General features: G+C 43.1%; 1 protein-coding gene across 1 annotated transcript in view; it reads left to right on the top strand.

Moving 5' to 3' along the window:
- The window catches only part of LOC126282387 (ankyrin repeat and SAM domain-containing protein 1A-like), a 790,528-nt gene that overhangs the window by 756,242 nt on the left and 20,588 nt on the right, over nucleotides 1–13,698 (top strand). The window contains exons 14-15 of the mRNA XM_049982044.1: nucleotides 6,054–6,302; nucleotides 12,455–12,613. Coding sequence (XP_049838001.1) covers nucleotides 6,054–6,302; nucleotides 12,455–12,613 — 408 coding nt within the window. The remainder of the gene's footprint in view (nucleotides 1–6,053; nucleotides 6,303–12,454; nucleotides 12,614–13,698) is intronic.

Here is a 13,698-nt window from a genome sequence, read left to right as displayed (position 1 = left end):
CACCAATGATGTGTATGTGTACGAATTCCGCTAATATCGACACATGTCTTCTAAATGCATAAAAATTTTTATCAGGCAGTTTATATTAGCAAATGCTTAGGAGTTTTTAATTTTTTTAAATTTTTCATCTCATTTGTGAGCTGTATTACATTACTAACACTCCTACAATTGTTCCGATTTTTATTTTTGTAGCCTTGAAAAGAGAGTTGACTTTCATTACGCCCCATTTGTCACATGTTTCATTTAAGGGGCAGTCAAATGAAAACGAACACCCGCCACAACGGGGCTATGCAGTGGTTCCATTCCAAAGATATCATCATAAGCATTAAGACAATGGTCCCACTGGGAGACGAGACTGTCAATCCCTGTTTCGTAGAACGCGGCCGGCCGCTGACGAATTCATAACCGCACCCGCTCTTCCACTTCCTCATCTGACTGATACGGACGCCCACGAATGTGTTTTTGGTGGTCGCGAAGGACGAGAAAATGACTCGGGGAAAGAGGTGGGCTGTGCGAAGGATGATGTAGTGTTTCCCAACTAAATCGCTGAAGCGTAGCCTTCGTCCGTTTGGTAATGTGGGGGTGGGCGTTATCGTGCAAGAGGATGATTCAGTCCGACAGCATTCCTGAGCGCTGCAGTTTCTGCCAAGTGCCTTCAAAGCGCTGCGTATTGATTGTGGTTCCACCCTCGAGGAACACTACGAGCGGAGGAATCGCCCCTTACTCCTGCCCCCTCCCTCCGCCCGTCACCAATCGGGCGAAAATTACGCTTCGGCGATTCGGTCTGGAACACTGCAAGATCTTCCGTACTGCACATACCTTTTGTAAGTAGGCTGTTCAGGGTTTTTTGTTAGTAACGCCACGTAGCGCTCTGTATGAAAATCGCTGACTACGCTGTGTGCAGTCTGTGGCTGGTTGGACTCATTGTTGGAATATTTGCTTGTGTAGTGTTGGCCAATTGGATGTGAACAGCGCGTAGCGTTGGGCAGTTCGAGGTGAGCCACCAGCAGTGGCGGATGTGGGGAGGGAGGTGCCAGACTTTAGGGCGGACGATCTGGACGTGTGTCCGTCAGAAAAAGGAAATTTGTAAGATAGATGCCATAAACTGATATATATTACGACTTTTGAACACTATTAAGGTAAATACCTTGTTTGTTTATCAAAATCTTTCATTTGCTAACTATGCCTACAGCAGCTAGTGCCTTTAGTAGTTAGAAACTTATATTTAGCTGGCAGTATTGGCGTCGCTGTATTGCAGTAGTTCGAGTAACGAAGATTTTTGCGAGGTAATTGATTCATAAAAGGTATAGGTTATTGTTAGTCACGGCCATTCTATTGTAAGGATTATTGAAAGTCAGCACAGTCATTATTAATTTTTCAAAGGGGACGTTTCACTATCACCGTTTGATTTTGAGATTTTTGGCAACCAGAACAAAGAAACGCGTGGACTTCGGTTTCAGCCGGATGAGAAAGTGCTAGAATGGATGCGGTTATGAATGCTCAACAGCCAACGGCGTTCTACGGAGCTGGAATAGCTCGTCTACCAGTAAGATAAACGTCTTAACGTGTGTGAAGATTACTTTTTTTTTGGAACCATTCCATGGCCCTGCTGTGGCGGGTGTTCGCTTTCCGTTGGACTGCTCCTCATACAGTCCCCAGTAGGAATCGAAAAAATGTAAATAAATTTTGGAGTGTAGCTCCATACTTAGCGCCATATTTACTCCATTTTCCCGTATGCATTTCCATTTTTCACCGTTGTTAGTTCCATTTTCAATTTCATTTTAAGTGCATCTGTTACTCTTAACTTTTCTAGCTGCCAAGTATCACGTACGTTACGGTGACTCTATAGCTGCTTGCAGAGCGTTTAGTAAGCATAAACTGATCGTTGAGATGGTGCAATGATTCTTCAACTTCAGTCTTTTTAGAGCTCACACTTTTTTTGTATATAAATGTTTCCTATCACTTACTGTGTCCATGATACGGAGAACACCAAAGAGCGTTCACATTCTAAAGATAAGGTGGCTGAGGCTGCTGAATAATACAGCAGCTGACAATGTTTGGCTCAAGAGGTAAGCTCCGTATGGGTGGTACAGTTTTTTTTGCTGCCGCTTGTGGAATTGATCCTCCTGCTGATGCTAAGGCTTGGATAATAGTGATGCAGTACCGGCACTGAAAGCACAGTAGGTTGACGGTGTCCAATGCAGCGACTTCACGCCGATGAAGTTAGACAAAGACAGGATGTTCTGAATAACAAAATTTATTAAATAGAGTAGATAATGAATTACTTAAATCGATAATATTGTGAATCTTATCTGTTCTTCATAAACAGCTCCTACTTCATTCATTCAACTATTCTTCAGTGTGAAACCATATTTTCGAACAGAGTTCGAATCCTTTGTTCCTTTCAACTCCTGTCGGGGAAGTTGGCATTCGGGAATCTCTCCTGGTGTGTGCCCAGCATATTCAAGAAGATTATCGCATGCTTAACGACCTATGATGAAAGGTTCTGCCTTCTTGAGATCTTCTGTGTATAGACTATTAATTCTATCTGCTTATGTTTCCAGAGAGAAGAGAAGTAGTTAAGAGTGGGTCGAACGGCCCATAACAAAACTTAAGATTCTCTGATACCTCATGATGTCTCCTATGAATCGACACCTCATTTAGGCAAGTTGCGCCGTGAGTTATTTTCTCCTGAGTTCGAGTCAGTACCACCTCATCGTTATTCGCTCTACCCAAATTATCTTCAGCATTCTCCTCTAGCACAACATTTCAAAATCTTCCATTCTGTTCTTCATCTGAACTGTTTATTGTCCACGTTTCGTTTCACTGCAGAAAAATACCTCCAGAAAAGGCTTCCTAATGCTTAAATTTATAGTCTACGTCGTCAAATTTTTCTTTTTCATAAACGCTTTTCGTGCTACTCTCAGTGTGCATTCTATATCCTCTCTGCTCTGGCTAGCTTTAATTATTTTGTTGTTCCAGTAACTAATATCATCGGCTACTTTCAGTGCCTCATTTCTTAATGTAATTCCTACAGCATCGTCTAAGTTAATTCGACTACTTTCCAGTAGCTTTGTTTCAGTTTTGTCAGTGTTCGTCTTACAATCTCTTATCAAGACAATACGTGTTTCCTATCAGCTGTTCTTCCAAGACATTTGCCGTCTCGGACGGAATTAAAATGGCACTGGCAAATCTCATTTTTTTATGTCTTCTCCTTGTACTTTAATTTCGTTTCGACTTTTCTCTTTTGTTACCTTTCCTGCTCGTTCAAATTATCTGTCCGGTACGACACTATCCGTAAACGTACTGGAAGCAGCTGGGGCTCACATGAAAACGTGCTCTGTATATCGGCCCTGGAACTATGCCTCTGTGTACAGAATACACAGCACCATTTTGATGGAAGTCCACACGCCAAACAGGAGGACACTGTGTTGAATGAGACTGGCTGCCTACGAACAAATACTGCTGCTACCTACATTTTCAAATGATGGCTGCAGTGGCATCTGACATCCGCAAAAGAGCAGTCACAGAAATCAGGAAATCGATCCCAAGCACCCCCTTTTTCGTCTCTGTTTGATAAAATTTATCTGTTTATTATAACACCGACACCTGAGGTAAAGGCAGGGTTATCCCCATTCCGTTCAGTGCTGAGGTACTATTCCAACGCCGGGAAGCTTCCGCTGTGCTAATGTGAGTTAAGATTGGGTAGCATCAAGATGGGCTGAGGTCTGAGTTGGAGTTTGTGTTACGGAGGAAGGCGTACTAAGGTAGTTAATTCGGGTGGGATAGTTGCAGTACCAGTGTGGCGTACTGGTCAGCGCGCGTGTGCTTAGTCAACAGGACACCCGTGTTCGAATTCTAGCGTCGGTACAAATTTTAATTCACTGCTTCGGTCTCTGTTCATCACCATAGATAAATTTGAGACTTGTTATGTCTCTGGAACATATAATTTGTCTGATTAATATACTAAGGAGGAACTTCATGCATAGAACATCAGTAATTGCATCAGTTCTAGGAACTCACCAAACAAAGCTGTGGCAAAGTTCAATAACCGAAAAGGTCTCAGCAGTGTTGTACTGATCCTTATACCATGTGTTTGTCGCACGTTTCTGTCGGCATTGTTATTAAAATAGCTTTGATCGCTTTTCCCATTTGCTGAAATACAGCAATATTAAATAAATGGAAATTTTACAAACAAAAGTATTTCTCTTTAAAGGAGCTTATTTAAAAACGAACAATTTTAGCACTGCTGTTATAGTTAATATATATTATGGTTTTTATCCTAGTTGTTGTTGTTGTTGTGGTCTTCAGTCCTGCGAATGGTTTGATGCAGCTCTCCATGCTACTCTATCCTGTGCAAGCTGCTTCATCTCCCAGTACCTACTGCAGTCTACATCCTTCTGAATCCGCTTAGTGTATTCATCTCTTGGTCTCCCTCTACAAGTTTTACCCTCCACGCTGCCCTACAACACTAAATTGGTGATCCCTTGATGCCTGAGACCATGTCCTACCAACCGATCCCTTCTTCTAGTCAAGTTGTGCCACAAACTCCTCTTCTCCCCAATTCTGTTCAATACCTTTTCATTAGTTATGTGATCTACCCATCTACTCTTCAGCATTCTTCTGTAGCACCACATTTCGAAAGCTTCTGTTCTCTTGTTGTCCAGACCATTTGTCGTCCATGTTTCACTTCCATACATGGCTACAATCCATACAAATACTTCCTGACACTTAAATCTATACTCGTTGTTAACAAATTTCTCTTCTTCAGAAACGCTTTCCTTCTCATTGCCAGTCTACATTTTATATCCTCTCTACTTCGACCATCATCAGTTATTTTGCTCCCCAAATAGCAAAACCCCTTTACTTTTTTAAGTGTCTCATTTCCTAATCTAATTCCCTCAGCATCACCCGATTTAATTCGACTACATTCCATTACCCTAGTTATTGCTACATCTACATCTACATCTACGAGATTACTCTGTAATTCACATTTAAGTGCTTGGCAGAGGGTTCTTCGAACCACATCTCCCTACCATTCCACTCCCGAACAGCGCGCGGGTAAAACGAACACCTATCCTTTCTGTTGGAGCTCTGATTTCTCTTATTTTATTTTCATGATCATTCCTACCTATGTAGGTTCGGCTCAACAAAATATTTTTACATTCGGGAGAGAAAGTTAGTAACTGAAATTTCGTAAATAGATCTCGCCGCGACGAAAAACGTCTTTGCTTTAATGACTTCCATCCCAACTCGCGTATCATACCTGCCACACTCTCTCCCCTATTACGTGATAATACAAAACGATCTGCCCTTTTTTGCACCCTTTAGATGTCCTCCGTCAATCCCACCTGCTAAGGATCCCACACCGCGCAACTATATTCTAACAGAGGACGAACGAGTGTAGTGTAAGCTGTCTCTTTAGTGGACTTGTTGCGTCTTCTAAGTGTCCTGCCAATGAAACGCAACCTTTGGTTCGCCTTCCCCACAATATTATCTATGTGGTCTTTCCAACTGAAGTTGTTCGTAATTTTAACACCCAGGTACTTAGTTGAATTGACAGCCTTGAGAATTGTACTATTTATCGAGTAATCGAATTCCAACGGATTTCTTTTGGAACTCATGTGGATCATCTCACACTTTTCGTTATTTAGCGTCAACTGCCACCTGCCACACCATACAGAAATCTTTTCTAAATCGCTTTGCAACTGATACTGGTCTTCGGGTGATCTTACTAGACGGTGAATTACAGCATCATCTGCGAACAACCTAAGAGAACTGCTCAGATTGCCACCCAGGTCATTTATGTAGATCAGGAGCAGCAGAGGTCCCAGGGAGCTTCTCGGGGGAACACCTGATATCACTTCAGTTTTACTAAGAAAATAAAAACACCTGTTGTAACTGAGGCCAAACAAATCCCGAAAAATACCGGTTATTCAGTACTCAAATACTGCTACCGCTGTCGACCGGTCGTTTTTTCCCTTGTCTACTTACTGGTAACGCACCTACTTGTCGATGAAGTGACCCGGTCGCGTGGCCGCTTCTGTCCGCAGAAGAGCAACATCCAGCAGCTGAAGGACGAGATCCGCGAGAAGCTGCCGGCGTCGGCCGCCTCCGCCCCCGCGCCGCCGTGCGGCACGCTGGGCCGCCCCCGCAAGGCGCGGCCGGCGCCGCAGCCGCCGTCCGACCTGAGCATCCGGGAGCCGGCGCAGCTGCTGGTCGGCGTGCCGTCGGCGCTGACCACGCGCTGGCGACACCGGCCGCACGCCCTCGTCTCCGGAGCCGTCACCTACGTCGCCAACGTGAGTCTCCGGCCGGCTCCGGTCCCGGCCAGATGGGCCGAAGCCGGGGGCACCGCTGAGCTGTTACTTACTGCATATCACAGTCTGCATTCCGGAAGGGAGAATGCTATTTATGCATTCACACCTCAAATACACTCATGCTCATAAAGTAAGGATAATCCTGATACATGGTGAAACTACGCTCTGGTGGGCGGTTTGCGGCATTAAATCACCTAGGGTATGACCGTGCGGTGCATTTGACCTGCGGTCGTCGCATGATGGCGCTGGCAGCAGTCCACATACGCAGAGGTGTCAGAGTACGGTGCAGTACTCAAGTGCGCAGACGTTTTCAGACGGAAAATAATTTGATGCTAAATCACAGTAAGACTCAATTTTTACAGCTTCTAACTCACAATTCAACAATGAACCGATATTTTGATCAGACAGAATGGGCATATTATAAGCGAGACGGAACAGTTCAAGTTCCTAGGCGTTCGGATAGATAGTAAGCTGTTGTGGAAAGCCCATGTTCAGGATCTTGTTCAGAAACTAAATGCTGCTTTATTTACCATTAGAACAGTATCTGGAATAAGTGACAGTTCAACACGAAAAGTAATCTACTTCGCCTACTTTCATACGCTTGTGTCATATGGCATTATTTTTTGGGGTAATTCTTCTGATTCAAAAAGGGTATTTTTGGCTCAAAAACGGCCTGTTAGAGCTATATGTGGCGTAATTTCGAGAACCTCTTATCGACCACTATTCAATAGTCTGGGAATTCTGACATTGCCCTCACAGTATATATATTTTCTTTAATCTCGTTTGTTGTTAGCAATATTAGCTTATTCCCAAGAGTTAGCAGCTTTCACTCAGTCAATACTAGGCAGAAATCAAATCTGCATGTGGAATGCTCTTCCTGCTCTTGTGCAGAAAGGAGTGCCATATTCTGCTGCATCCATTTTCAATAAGCTACCACAAGAACCCAAAAATCTTAGCAGTAGCCCAAACACTTTTAAGTCTAAACTGAAGAGTTTCCTCATGGCTCACTCCTTCTATTCTGTCGAGGAGCTCCTGAAAGAGCTGAAAAATTAAGCAATTTCCAGTGTTACATTTTTGATTTACTTTATTAAAAGTTACGAATTGTCGCAAGAATACTTTTCTTATACTTCGTTTTATCTGTTTCTACTATCGTGTTAAAATTTCATGGATTGACTCGTTCCATGACCATGGAGACTTCTCCTTCATTTGGTCCCACGCAACAATAAATAAATAAAATCGTGCTAATGGTGACTATGTGTTGAAAACGGCTCAATGACCACATATTCCTGACCTTATGAGGGGTAGAATACTACGGTGACTGGAGGCTGGTCAAACACAGCAGGTCGTAGCACGGGCCCTCCGTGTGCCACAAAGTGTGATCTCAAGATTATGGCAACGATTTCAGCAGACAGGAAACGTGTCCAGGCCCTACATTACGGGATGTCCACGGTGTACAACACCACAAGAAGGCCGATATCTTACCATCAGTGCCGACAGACGGCCACGGAGTACTGCAGGTAGCCTTGCTCGGAACTTTACCGCAGCCACTGGAACAGTTGTCTCTAGACACACAGTCTACAGACGACTGAACAGACATGTTTTACTCTCCTGGAGACCTGCAAAGTGCATTCTCCTGACCCTGGACACAGGAGAACCCGTAAAGCCTGGTGTCAAGAACACAGTACATGGTCATTGGTCCCAGGTTATGTTCACGGACGAGTCCAGGTGTAATCTGAACAGTGATTCTCGCCGGGTTTTCATCTGGCGTGAATCACGAACAAGATACGAACCCCTTAAGGTCCATGAAAGGGTTGTGGTTTGATTGTGTGGAGTGGGATTGTCATTGGTGCACGCACACACCTGGATGTGTTTGACAGAGGAACTGTAACAGGTCAGGTGTATCGGGATGTCATTTTGCACCAGTATGTCCGCCTTTTCAGGGATGCAATGGGTCCCACATTCCTCCTGATGGATGATAACGCAATGCCCCACCGAGCTGCCATCGTGGAGGAGTACCTTGAAATAGAATATATCAGGCCAATGGAGTGGCGTGCCTGCTATCCAGACCTAAACTCTATCGAGCACGTGTGGCATGCTCTCGGTCGACGTATCGCTGCACATCTTCAGATCCCTACGACACTTTAGGAGCTCCGACAGGTACTGGTGCAAGGATGGGAGGCTATGCCCCAGCAGCTGTTCGACCACCTGCTTCAGAGTATCCCAACCCGTTGTACGGCCTGCGTACGTGTGCATGGTGATCATATCCCATACTGATTTCGGGATACATGCGCAGGAAACAGTGGCGTTTTGCAGCACATGTGTTTCGGGACGGTTTTCTCAACTTATCTCCAATACTGTGGACTTACAGATCTGTGTCGTGTGTGTTCCGTATGTGCCTATGCTATTAGTGCCAGTTTTGTGTAGTGCCACGTTATGTGGCACCACAATCTGCAGTTATCCTTAATTTATGAGCATGAGTGTAGTGCAAGTATTAAATAACAAGATATCGCCAGCTGTTAATTTTTTGTGATCTTTTCAAGAAGTTTCATTGTGTAGATCAGGTAACTCTGTAAGAAGGAGAAGTCCCCTGTGGTGTTTAATGTGAAATTCTGTACTGAACAGTCGAGCTCCTGCAACCGTCTGTTGAAAGATGGGCATACAGAGACATTAGAGGTTCCTGCTGCATCAGATCTGAGTGAGTCTCGGCGCTCTCCTCCAAGGTTGTCATCAGGAGTGATGTATTACCAGATTACGAATGTGTAAGGTGTCAGGCAAATCCAACACCTTCCATGAAAACCCTGACATGATAAGCAAATCCAGTAGTATGTCACATAGCTCCGAATAAATCGTGACATTAAATTAACCAAAGTAATACGAGTAACGAGTGGTAAATGGAATACCACAGACTAACACAAGAATGCCTAAATGCATGTCGTACCTTCCCACCGTAAGGCAGACGCAGTTCCGAGGGGAGAAACGAGGACAGAAGCCGAGAGCAGAACCGTGTTAAGCTAGAAGGCCCTACGATAAGGGACGGGCGGGCCAGCCTTCCTGTACAACTACCACCCGCACGTTTTAGCTTGAGACTTTTTCGCGTCTCAGGTACGTCAAGGACCACCCCCAGCCCATGTTAAAAGCTAGAGCCCTCCAGAAAAGCAGTATAGATCTTACGATAACATAAAAAGGGCCACTACCACCCGCAAGTTTTAGCATGAAACTTTTTCGCGTGTCTGTTACATTAGGACAATCCTCCAGCCCATGTTAAAAGATAGAGCCGTCCAGAAGAACAGTATAGATCTCACGATAACGCTAAAAGGACCACACCAGCTGCAGATTTTAGCGTGAGACTTTTTAGCGTCTCTGTTGCGTTGCAAACTTTAAAAAACATTGCCCCACCACGAAAAGTATATTGTTTCTCATTGGATCGACAGAATTTTTGTAGGCGGAGCTTAAGGTTAACATTGAGACCCCGACTGGTCAGATAAAAACATAGCCAGATAGTTTTTTTAAACTAACTTCGGCAAATTGTAGTAAGGAGAAGTTATAAGAGAGTTGCTTCCGAGATGGCGATGTGAGCGGAGCTGTGCCGCCGGCCGCTGCCGCCCTGACGCTGCTTAAACACCGACACGGTAATGAACGCACGCGATGCCGCATTTTTGAGCATAAGGCTTCACTCAGAACTGCAGAAGTCTCATCTGTTACACCCCTTTTTTGCGTAATACTAGTGTCGATCGTTAATTAAAACTCATGGTGTTCACAATTGTCAATTGAAGTAAAAATCTGAAATGCGATGATTTTTCTGTTATATAGTTATTGAGAAGCCACATCAGCCAATGTAATTTACGACAAGTTAGGTACGTAATTAAAGATAATTGAGGGTCACTGTAGACCATTTTGATAGTTTTCTCTCTTGTGAAACTTAATTTAAACCTATATTATAGATGTGATATGGCATAGGCCATCCTTCAATCCATTGTAGAACATGGAAACCCACTCAGGGAATATTCGTTCACATTTTTGTTGAACGCAGTAGGTGTCTATCATCCTGTATTCAAACATTTCCTTTTATCAATAGTGCAATTTATAAACAATGTTTTGTGAGTAGAATAAAATTTCCAATGGTAAACTTAACTGCTTTTTTGATGTTATTTTACCAGCTAACTAAAAATAGGAAATCCTTGAACCCCTTCCACTAAATTTAGTTAGTATTAAGATTCTTTTACAGAGAGTGCACTGGAGCTGATGCTGAAATCATTAAGTATTTGGTTATATCATCGCTAGTCTCACTGAACTCTTCTGAATTCTACATGTCATGTGTGGTCTGGCGTCTCCTTACCAGCAACAGGTCCCAGGTTCAAACTAGCTAATTCCCTAAAAAACACGCTCAGAGCGTCGTTGCACGAAAGTGGTAGGGAGACACGATATAGAACAAACAGACACCACCATGAATGTTTAGAAATGTGATGGGTTTACGTAGCCATTGTACTAAATTCCGTTTCGTTATTGCATGTTCTGGTGCCAGGTAGAACTTATAGGTGGAATGCGTTGGCGGACAGCTGACAACCTGTTGCTTCTCACCGCAAATATTTATATTGTGAACCAGTAATACCAAATTTTTTGTTGGTATGACGATGAGCATAGTTCTAAAATTGATGGTTTTTATCTTGGTAAAGGCATCTGGTAACTGAAGGTTAACAATCTGTTAACTGAAAGAATACTAAACATAAAACGTGTGCTACGTACGCGTGAGAAAGATCTAATCGATGGGACACGGACGTCGAAAAATGAATAACATAATAATTAAACAGCAAGAAGATGAGTTGGATCCTTCACGTCGGATATTAGGACGGCTTAGGCTGCCATTGATGTGATAGAAGTAGCAGATTTCAGGGATAATTTCACGGTCTGGGAGAGAAAGGAGATTAAATTTTCCTGGAAAAGGATGTGGAGTGTTTGGAGACGCAAAGAAGGTAGAGTTTGATGTTACTGACGAGTCAGCGGACTGGGGTGCTCGAGGACAGACACCTGTTACATGATAGGACTGGAGTGTGCAGAGCAAGTGTGGCAGGCGTTTGAGAAGGTGTGAAGATTTTATTAGCAGATATGTGATGTGGCTGAGAGAAGGTAGTCGGACATAGAGAGCGAGACAAAGTGCATCTCATCAAATTATATGAAGAGAGTAAAAATAAATGAAAGGGGACTAGTCCAAAGAACGTTAACAGGGATCATAACTGAGAAAAATGAGGCTCTTGTATGTGTGGATAATGGTCGTGAAATTTAGTGCCACGTCCCATCAATTAGTAGCTTCAGCATATACTGGCCCCATTTTCTTTCCTTGGAGGGGTTGTGCTATATCCACATACACAGTGATAAGAAGTGACAAGAATAGACATTTATTTGGATGTCCTCTCTGTCATAATTGCGACCTATCGCCATGATGTGGAATGAGTCCGATTCACAATTATGGTACCTTTTGTGAGAGAGAAATGTGGCAATGGTCGACCATTTACGCGATTCGTCGTAGGGTATTTTTTTAAACAAACATTCAGTGTTTTATACTTAAAGATGTTCAGGTTTTCTGTCTCCTGAAACACGCACACACTCATCATATTATTACATATTCAGAAATTCTTCTACTGTGTAGAAGGGGTTGTGAAGTCAATTTTCACGTTTTCTTCTCCAAAATGTGATATTATTTGCAAGGTAGTAGTAGTATATGCGCTTACTGAGAGCAACCTTCGCTAATCTTATTAGCTTTAGTTAGAGTACCGTACATCTGATTTTAACCCTTCTTATACAAACGTGAAAACACCAGTCTAGGAGAGCAACCTGAATGTGAATGCCTGAAACGTGACTGGTTGCTACAAATACATACTCGGAGATGTTTAAGCACGACATTAAGGTGACCTTGAAACATGCTGTAAAACATAATTTTTTGGTTTAGAAATTTGATCAGGAAAGATTACATGATATAGTGAAATATATAATGTATGCCTTACCCCAGGAACAAATATGTGTCGATTTACAAATATTGTTACGAATATCAGTGTCACTACGCGGATAAATAAAAAAAAATTGGAAGTTTGTAGCACTTGCAACAGCAGCTGAGGGCTCCTGCTTGGTTTTTCTTGCAGTACCTGGGTTCGACGCTGGTTAAGGAATTGCGTGGCACCGAGTCGACCAAGAAGTCCATCCAGAAGCTGAAGAAGACGCCACGGGAGTCTCGTACCACGCCCGACATCGCGTTGTGCATCTCGTACCGCGGCGTCAAGTTCCTCAACACCGTCACCAAGGTACGGCTGCAGGCCAGCTCTAGAACTTCTCCCGTGTTGGACAGGGTGGAGTGACGTACCTGTTCTGTCTATAGAGGATCAATTTTATAGGAAGATTACCATACTGCCAATCAGAGACCTTAGACAAAGCTCTATGGCACCTGTTCTGTTAAAAACATTTCTGAGCGAAGTTATTGAAGAATGGATGAAGAAGTATGGAGGGATGGGCCTAACATAGGTGAGGATTATCTATCAAGTTTACTATTCGCTGATGATCAAATAATGATAGCTTTAGGTGACTATGATATTGAATACACGACGAAGAAAATCTTAGAAACACACACTAACGTTGTACTGATAATAATTTTTTCTAAAACTAAAGATCTTTCTTTGGGGAGTAGCAATATGACAGTATCATAGATGGAAATACTGTTGGCGCATGTCAGAATTACAAATACCTGGGAATTACGATCTCAAATCAGAGTTCCACTTAACAAAAAATAAGATAGCGGACAACAGAAGCTAAACTAGCAACCACTCATCTGAATTCCATCCTTTGGTAATGTAACGGCCCTTGTTTATTCGTTTCTTACTTCTAAATTTCGTAACCATTATCGTCTCTTATTATGGATGACAAATCGCGCCTTTTATACTGCTCGCTATAACTTTGAATTGCTGTCATAGTGTCTAACTACGAACCCGCAAATGTTAATACAGTTTCACTTTGAGAACTGCTTTCACTTTAACGGAAAGCTTTTATAAATGTTCCACCTTTTTTATTGTTAAGACGTCGGAATTGCACTGGAACATTTAGTGGCAATTTATGAGGTTGTTCTGTGTAGAATGTAACACTGCACTCCACTGTTACCTTAAATGTAGCTTTCCCACTAAAACTGAATGTTAAGATTCACATTTGAGCCAGGAACCAATACAAACTCGCCTCGAAAGGATGTAGAAGTTTTGACAGTTAATTATTACTGTTATGTCAACACCCCCTCCTCACTCGCTCCCCTGCTCGCTCTTTAGTTTGGAGTCGTATAAATGAGGGAAGCTCATAGCCGCAATCAGGTCATTGCTTTTGAAATAGCCGGCCGCGGTGGTCTCGC

Source organism: Schistocerca gregaria, chromosome 7 (genome assembly GCF_023897955.1).
Source record: "Schistocerca gregaria isolate iqSchGreg1 chromosome 7, iqSchGreg1.2, whole genome shotgun sequence".
Taxonomy (NCBI): domain Eukaryota; kingdom Metazoa; phylum Arthropoda; class Insecta; order Orthoptera; family Acrididae; genus Schistocerca; species Schistocerca gregaria.
Note: the sequence above shows the minus strand (reverse complement) of the source record. Positions and strands in the feature narration are given on the sequence as shown.